The sequence below is a fragment of the Pomacea canaliculata genome, linkage group LG12 (assembly GCF_003073045.1).
Source record: "Pomacea canaliculata isolate SZHN2017 linkage group LG12, ASM307304v1, whole genome shotgun sequence".
NCBI classification, from domain to species: Eukaryota; Metazoa; Mollusca; class Gastropoda; order Architaenioglossa; family Ampullariidae; genus Pomacea; species Pomacea canaliculata.
In genome coordinates this window covers 2,876,421-2,885,231 of record NC_037601.1, presented here as the reverse complement: position 1 = coordinate 2,885,231, position 8,811 = coordinate 2,876,421, and the positions used below count along the sequence as shown (strand labels likewise).

Sequence of the window (8,811 nt, the reverse complement as noted above, 5' to 3'; positions counted from 1 at the left end):
AAAGGGACGCTACTGCATTTCAAGATCGACCTCAAGAGTACTTGTCCCTTTGGTCACTAAATGACCATAATTAAATTAATAATAAACTGTAGTTCTCTGAATATTAATAAGTTTAAATCAGTTTAACTGCGTTATTTTTAAACATATGCTAAGTTTAATCAATAAAAGTCGCTTTGAATTTTCGAAACTTAATCAAATTGAGCATAGCTTTGTGTATGTCGTATTTACAATACAAATATGGCGACGACCACGCACTGCCATGTGTTTTAGGTATCGGTGTGAAAAGCATCACAAGAGATGGGCAAGAAAAAGGAAAAAAGATTTCGTGCTGTAAAAAACCAGCCTACAGGACTCCTTGAAATAAGAGACGATAATTTAGCCGAGTGTTTAGATGCAAGATCACCAGCACTTGTAGCCGATGTCCTATCTCAGGTAACTATGGCCATGCTTTCACCCTAAGATGAGCTTTCATAAAAAAAAAAACCAGCTTGAAAAATAACATTATGATAAGGAAATAGACTACGGCCCTATTCGCCACTGGGGCTGATAAGGAACAACAACAAGAAGTAAGAAATAGATGTAGAGTATAGCAGAATCAACGTCAGCCAGCTCTGTTGGCCGATACTAACTGTTGACTTCTCTACACTTGTTAATAGAACGACCCAAATATGACACGTCTCACATTAGTTTCTATGGCACGAGAAACAGGAGTTCTCTTGGACCAACTTTTTTGAAATTGTATATTAAGAAATTCGGTGAGAATTCTGTCAAGTGCATCACTGGTTGCATAAGGACCACTCATAAAGACTAAAGAGGGCTTAGACCATCAGTAAAACTACCATTGGATTTCCAGATCCTCAGTTGAAATTGCTAGTTTCCGAATCCCCAATTAAAACTGTTTAAAACCCTTCCTTTTCCTGTTAGTGCCTTTGTCGATCAGTGTTAGCTAAAAGGTATTGAGCAATAAACATTTGTTAATATTATCATAACTTTTATCGTTGGTGTCAAATCTTTTGTTGAATGGAGAAATATTAAATTTCATGTTACAGTTTATTATCAAATGACACTTGATTAGCCCTATAACCAACCCCTTTAATGTTTTTTGACATCTGCTCTTTTCCCTGTCTTTGATGCAAAATCATTTACACGTTCAACCCCCCCAACCACCCCCTTTCCCAGGCAGATCTGCTTTGTGTGATGAAACAATGTCATACATGCTTTATACACGTTTCTATGTGATGGGAAACCCTGGTCTTGATTATTATATCCTTCAACAAATTGAAATTTAAGATTTCTAAAACTAAACTTAGAAATAATACACTTATATTTGTGACGTGATCAGTATAGTTAAATTTCTTTATCACTAGCAGAAAAAAAATTATTACAAAACTTTTTTCTTTGGCTACAGTAAGATAACCAGCTTTTGTTTTTTTTCCCTCAGCTGCAAAGCCCAGAAGAAGAGACAAGAGAATGTGGATGTGCAACACTAGCAGCCTTGGTGGCCCAGCCTGGAGCCATCCCAATTTTAATGAAAGCCAACGTTGTTCGAATCTTGGCACCTCTTGTTCTTGATCCTTCCCCAAGTGTTAAGCATAGGGCACTTGGTGCACTCAGGTAGACCATTTAGTTGATATTTATGGATCTTAGATTAAACAACATCTGTAAATACTGGATGTGCTTTGCTAAGGCATTATTTGTTATTTACTTCATCTTGCACAATTTTGCATAAAATTTTCAACTGCAGTCTTTCTATTATCTAATATACTTATTATTATTAATAATATTTATAAATCTCTAAAAGCTTTTATTCAGTATGATTACTTAAACAACTGATTTTTTACTTGTTTAAATTGGTATTATAATCTGATTTATATTTGTCAGCTTCTTCCATTTTTTTTGTTCATGTTCACCATGATGTCATCTAGTTGCTGATGCTTGTGTTACTTTGTTGTTTGATTAACTGTTGGTTTATGGTCTTAAGTGCACAACACATTTAGCTGGCCTATCCACAGGAAAATGCACTTAACATATTCAGTTGTTATTATTATTATTACTACTACAGAAACATGACAGTTGATGGAGGTGAAGAAGTTTGCCAGGAGATGGTGATGAAAGATGTAATAACACCATTAATTGCACTCCTCAAACAGGTGTGTTTTACTATTTTTTCATTTTTATGTCATGTCCATAATGTGTTTGCTGTGCTTTCAGAAAATGCCTGTGGCATACAAATGAGGTTTTAAAATTCTTCTGATGAAAAAGATGTTTGTAAAGATCTTTTTACTATTAGGGTATTGGCAGCACACTAGGGAGGAGTATAACCTATGTCTATTTTTCCCTAGTATACTAATAATATGGAGATTAATAAAGTTGGTCTTTTGTCATGTAATATGGAAAAAAGCGTGGATATAGTGAAGAAATTAGCTTTTTTTTTTTAAAAAAAAAGCGTTTAGGATTTTACCTTAGATGAAAGCCCTTTTTAATTGTTTGGCAATCTGATTTTGCATGTTACCATCTAGAAGTTTCCTGGAATTGTTCATAGTAATAATAGAAATGTACATAATTGTGAAATCTTCAAATATTTTATTTTAATTCCCCCCCCCCCAACCCCTCAGTTTGAGCCTGGATGGCAACCAGAAAACATCAAGCTCAAGCATATGGACACCAAATTAAGTATCTTCACTGAGGCTATCCATGTCTTGTGGAATCTATGGTAATTATATAAGCGTGTTAAAATGCCACATAATCAAAGAATGTTTATACAGTGAATGTTTGACGAAAAGTTTCAATGTTAAAAATTATATATTCAGTGTATGAATACATCTTTTTTGGAATAGTATGCATTTTCCTTGTTTCTCTTGTAAATGTGCAACAACAAAATATGTTCATAACTTTCTCATATTAGACAATAAAGTTATAGTAGCTTTTGTCAGAAACATAAGTAGCATCATTAGGAGTCACATTTATTATGCATTATTGTTTTGTGGTTTATTTGATGACAATCAGCTAAATAGGTGAAACAATAAATAATTGCAAAAAGGAAATGCTACTGCATTATCAGCTCAGCGTTTTTAAGAGTAGCTGTCCATCTGTTGGTCACTAAGTGACTGCAAAACTCTTTTTAGCTATTCTGTGACCTGCATTAGTATGAACATATCAGTGGTTTTGTGAAGAGAACTCAGTTTTGTTTATTAGTTAATGGATTTTTTTCTGAATGTATGCTTACTTACTTTTCATGAATACTTACAGTCTTCAGATTGTGTTGTATTTATTGACACAGGTTTCTCTCTGTTGACATTTTCTAGAATAATCCAAGGAAGATTAGGAAATTGGGACAAACATGATCTCTGTGGAATATGTTTCAGTGAAGCAAGTGATACTGCAGTTCATGCCTTTAATAGAGAGCAGCTGCTGCCAGTTCTGTTGCCATGCCTGCAGCACTCAGTCTATGGCTTTTCATTAGCTACTGCAGTTGGTGAGTCTTAACAAAATATTTCTAAAAGTGCAGTTTCAATGCATAACATTCATTGGTGATCTGCTGCTATCTCTAAAGTTGCCTAAAACGAAAGAAAGAAATTTTCTGTTCAAACACTTAAAATACGTGGTATATAAACTGAAAATTTGTTCTATTTATTATTAGTGAGCATAATAATGAACAGTATGTTTTATACTTTCCTTTAAAAAAAAATTGTTGAGGGTGTTAACTGCATGCGTGTCTTAATCTTTTTTTCTCTCTTGTGCATACACACTCACACTCTCCAACCTTATCCCTACACCCTACTTCTCCTTCATTTTTTTTTTTCTGTGTTCGATTAAATCACAATAAATTTTGTTAAATGTTATTTTTTGCCGGATCTTTCTACCTATAGCTCAGTGCTTGTACAGCATTACTGATGACAACAAAGAATCCATTGCCTTTTGTCGAAGAGATGAGATATTATCCAGTTTGCAGTCCTTGGCACAAAGGACAGAAGACACGAGCTTGTCAAGGCTCTTTCAGGCTGCCATTCTTGGTACGTTTTGCCGATATTTTTTTTTTAGATCCATGTACACATACAAGCCCTTTATCCTTTTGTCTATCTCCAGCATAGAATGTTTTATATTATGTGATTGGTGTACTGCTAAACTGGCTATCTTCAGTAGCTTTCATGCCTCTTATGCAGGTGATTTTGTCTTCTGTGTATAGCTGTTTTCTTGTTTTTAAAGAGCCATTTCTTGTGTTTGTCTTATGTTTGTTGATAAAAATTAATTTCCCTTGCCAAATGCACGAATCAAAGATGTCTTCTTTAAATGTTTCTTCATGTTCCTTTACGCCCCCAGTGGAACATAGGGCCATCATGCCATTGGATCCGGTTCTGGGCATCCCTTCCCAGTGATGTTTTAAATGTTTGGTTATTTGTTTTTCTTTTGCTTGCTAGGTATATTGACCAATGTCATGGGGGAGGACATTATGACAGGACCAGGTCTAGTTTCCATGGTCACAGCAATGGCAGAAATTCTGAACAGTGATTTGGCCAGTCTAATCAGTGCCACACTGAAAATGACCCAAGAGGTGGGTGTGAGTGAGTTAGAAAGTGTGTGTGTGAGAGAGAGAGAGAGTGTGGTTTAATTTTCCTTCTCACAATTGCAATTTTGACCTCCACTTTTGCATTTTCTTGTCATAGAATGAAATTCCTGAGACAAGTGAGGGTCATAAAGACAATGTGGAAGAGGTGGGTGATAATCGTGTGAAAATATTGCTGTTTTTATCAGGCAGTGTTTCTCTCTCTCCCTCTCTCTCTATGTGGTGTGTTCTAATTGATGCTGAGCAGTGTTTGTGAGTGCATGTGTGTGGGGACTGATCATGAATCTGAGATATAGGGGAGCACTTAAGATGTTTTACCACCATGAAGATGAACAATAACAGTATGCACAATCTAATGTCTTGACTTAGGTAAACATTTTAGTTCGATCATGTGTACTTTAAAATTTCAGTTTTGAAGGCAGAAGTTTTGTAAAAGTATACTGCAAAGTAAATTTATGAGAATGAAAGACTTAATTCTCTATAATTCCCATATGTCTGCTCATTGTTTTGTAGACTACAATGTGGAGCAAGAATCAGATGGAAATCAGTAATGCCATAGATGCCCAGAAGCTATGTCTTGTCTTGGTAACCAACATGTGCTGTTTACAAGGTCAGGAAATATTTAGGAAATCTGTGTGCTGATACATTTTGATTTTCATAAGAAATATGTTTTCTTTGCTGCATTGGAAACATATTTATTTGTCAGTGTAAAAGGTACTTTATTAAGTGGTGTTTTGTTTGTATCATGCAAAGTCTGACAACAAAATGCAGGTGAAGTTTAGATGTGTATACATACAGTCATAAGTTCTGTTCTTGATTGGGTCCTATAACAACTTTAGTTATTCAGGGGAAGAGCAAGAACTGTTAGAAACACCCTGGTCTCAAGAGCTAACTCTTTGTGCGTGTGTGTGTTCCTTCCTTATCACTCTAAGGGTCAGGTACCCATTCAACAACTTCATTAACTTGGGGGAGTAATTTGCATCATACAGATATCAAACCAGCGATTACAGGCACCTTGTATGCCTGAGCTCTGAACACTTGGCTTTGTTTTGGCAGATGAAGACTGGGAGGACATGGACAGTAGTGATTCAAGATCCTCTGATGAGTTGGTCAATGATGTTGACATGGAAGATGTTGCAGGCAGTAGCTCAGTGAGTGTCACAGACTGGTGTTTGTGTGTGCTAATTTGTTGGTGATGTGCATTTTTATAAAGTTTTACCCACCATGGTCTTCGGAGGTTTTTCTTTATTATTATATAATTAATATTTATGTATTAATTACTGTGTATTTTTTAATACATGATGGTCTTAATTTTGGAGATAACATTTCCATGAGATTGTGACATGATGACTAAAATAAAAAATCAAAGTTGCAATCTTGTGAACTTCAGTAAGATTCATAAGGGAAAAGTCAGTGCCAAGATTTTATTTAATTTTCAGACCCCAGTCTGCACTACAAGTGAAGTTCACGCTGTACTTGCCAGCAGTAATATCATTGGAAAGGTAAGTGTATGCTTTCAAAAATGCAGATGCACGGTTTAGTTTTAGGCAACATATTGTACACCGTCATGGGGACAAACTTCTTGAATTAAAAAGTAGGTACAGATATGTGCTCAGCTGTGAAGCAGGTTGGAGGCTTTCTCGGGTCTAATGAGCCACTTAAGCTTATAACTTCATTGATCAACGTGGGACCTTTGCCTTTGATCTCAATCATGGGTACTATGCTGTAGTCCTAAATGTATCATGCTGCAGGAGTATTACTCATAGAGAACATAGTTGTCCTGTGCACAGATAACTGGGACAAAATAAAATGATAGCAGTTTTCTTCCTTTTCAATTGTTCACTAAAATTTTATTGATGCTTGTAATGATCAGTATTACTGTTTTGTCACTTACTGTCATGTTTGATAATAATGAACACATGATTTATATAATGAGTGATCATGCTCTTGAAAGAGTATGCTTTCTGCACTTGAGACAAACTGATGACAAGTTCAAAAGAACAAAAAGAAGTCACTAAGAGGAATTGAGTATCAAACAGAAATGATAGAGTGAAAGATGAGAGAAAGGGTTAGTAAGTGGACTGGCATTGTATGGATTGATAACATTTTTATAGCATATTTGGTTCTTAGATTATGATGCTTAGTTTTAACATTTTTACACAGGTGGTGCAGTTGTCATGCCCTCTTCCAGATGAATTGTTACACCAGTTAAAAGCATTCAGCTGGGGAAGACAGATTTTCAAAAGGTGGGCTGTATATCATTTGTTATGCAATGGATTTCTTATGTTACTTGGAGCATTTACAGATAAATGGTGGGTACTGCAGACACGTGTCTTTCAATACTTGGACTTTACTGTTTAGACAGTTATTCAAGTGGGTTTTGTGATGAAATGTGTTGGAGTAAGACGTTTTATTTCTGTTCCGTTGTTCAAGGAAATTTTTTTGTTTTCTTTGTCCTGAATGTATAGACTGATACGGCTTCGTATCCATGCATTGCTTTGTCTAAACAACCTTGTTGATTCCATGGCAACCGAAGCTCTTGGTGGCATGGAAGTGCTGCATGGGTTGTGGGATGCCCTTGCACAGCAAGTGATCGCTGCTGACAGAGGTGAGAAAGCTGGCTAATAGGACATAAAATTTAAAAGTGACAAATTATACTTGGATTTTTATTGAATTTAAATTATTCCATTGTGGCAGTTTTTATGTCTTAATAATTATTAGTAGATCCTAAACACTGTGTGCAAAGTAAACATCTTTTGTGATCCTTGGTGAGAGGTTAAACCACTTAAACTTATGTTACAGATGTCCAAGCACCAGAGGGAACCGAGTCCCTTTCTCAGCAGGATCCTGATTTGCTTGAAGCAGTGGCTAGTGCCATGCGAGCTGTGATCCAGAAGTTAGGGCAGTTAGGATCACCTAAATTCTCTACAATCACTGCAGGAGATTTGCATTTTCTAGTCAAGATGGTAGAGGGAGCCAGCAGTAGGACACAGGTGCACATTGTTCGAACAGTGGCCACTGTTGCTGGAATGCTAGCGAAAATAGATCCTCAGCATACTGTGGTGCAGGTGAGTGTTAAGTATACACTGATGTAGTGTGTTAACACAAAGTGATACCAGCTTTTACTGGGCTTTTATGATAAAAATTTTAGGTCTTTTTTATTTGATATAGCTGAGCCTGTTTTATTTTATCACAGTATCAATGTTGTCACTTCTGCAGGAAGTTGGGGGCTTTCTGATGAGTGTGGCTGGGCAGAGTGCTGATGTCGTCGTTGTAGCAGAAGCTCTAGACTCTCTCTTTGACCTTTTTGCTGATGATGCAACAGACCCCATTGCACAGCAACTCAGGTTAACTGAGAGACTGCAAGCTATTTTGCCTCTGCTGAAGGCAAAGGTGAGTTTTCTAATTTCTTGGTTTTTCCAGCAGTTTTGAAATCATTGCTGGAATAAGGAGCTTATAGCAATAAATGCATGAAGCAAATATTTGCTTTCTGACAAAACAATGCTTGCTTCTAACCATAAAGGTACAGCTATAATGTTGATTAAAAAAAACTTTTGCTTTTAATTTCAAGGGTTGAACAAAGGTTATGATTGGCCTAGAATTAAATTTATTCTTTCCAATTTCAGTTGCAGGGTCAAAGGAGATCTTTGGGAGAGGACTTTGTGACTGTTAGTGCAGCCAAAACAAACCTCATCCGCTTCATCAAATATAAAGAACTTATGTCTAAGTCATGAACAGATTTTGTCGAAGGCACACAGTTTGGATTTCAGCAAAAGTAAATTTCAATTTTAGCAGTAATTTAAAGGCTTTTTTATGGACAAGTGAAAGATGGATTTTAGTGTGTTTTAAATATGTTAAGGTGAAACAAGGGTTCAGGTTTATAACATTATTCAATGACCTGAGATCAGTTCTTGAATGTGAAACAGGTCTAGATGAAACAAATGATGTGATTTCATATTACTTTCGTTTCTTTGGTTTGTTTCTCTGCCTTCCTGCATAGCAGGTTTCAGCTGCAGGTAAAGCTTATTTCAGGGTTAACCTCTTAACTGCTTATACAGTGCAGTCACTATGCTGCACAGGTGATATGGTCCTCTGGCTTCCTTCATGGCTTGTGCAACCATTGTTGTCATTTGCTGGGATAGTTGATGGTCACTTGCTGTAAATAAATTTCTTTAAAGAATGCATTGAATGCAGGTGCAAATAATTTTTGTCATGTGCACAGTATGTGTGAATGCTTGGTTTCTGTG

General features: G+C 36.2%; 1 protein-coding gene across 2 annotated transcripts; it reads left to right on the top strand.

Annotated features, from left to right (window-relative positions):
- The first annotated feature begins 211 nt into the window (after positions 1-211).
- LOC112576446 (HEAT repeat-containing protein 3-like) lies at positions 212-8,748 on the top strand. Of its 2 annotated transcripts, XM_025258861.1 has the most exons (17): positions 212-432; positions 1,442-1,614; positions 2,063-2,150; positions 2,616-2,713; positions 3,366-3,475; positions 3,870-4,013; positions 4,419-4,552; positions 4,665-4,712; positions 5,078-5,174; positions 5,621-5,715; positions 6,004-6,066; positions 6,728-6,810; positions 7,033-7,172; positions 7,367-7,632; positions 7,784-7,957; positions 8,191-8,302; positions 8,344-8,748. In XM_025258861.1, exons 1-16 carry the CDS (start codon positions 298-300, stop codon positions 8,296-8,298), a joined length of 1,956 nt encoding a protein of 651 aa, XP_025114646.1. In that variant the 5' UTR covers positions 212-297; the 3' UTR covers positions 8,299-8,302; positions 8,344-8,748. The 2 variants fall into 2 exon arrangements, with proteins under 2 accessions (XP_025114646.1, XP_025114644.1); XM_025258859.1 differs by having other exon boundaries at positions 213-432; positions 8,191-8,748.
- The last annotated feature ends 63 nt before the right edge of the window (positions 8,749-8,811 follow it).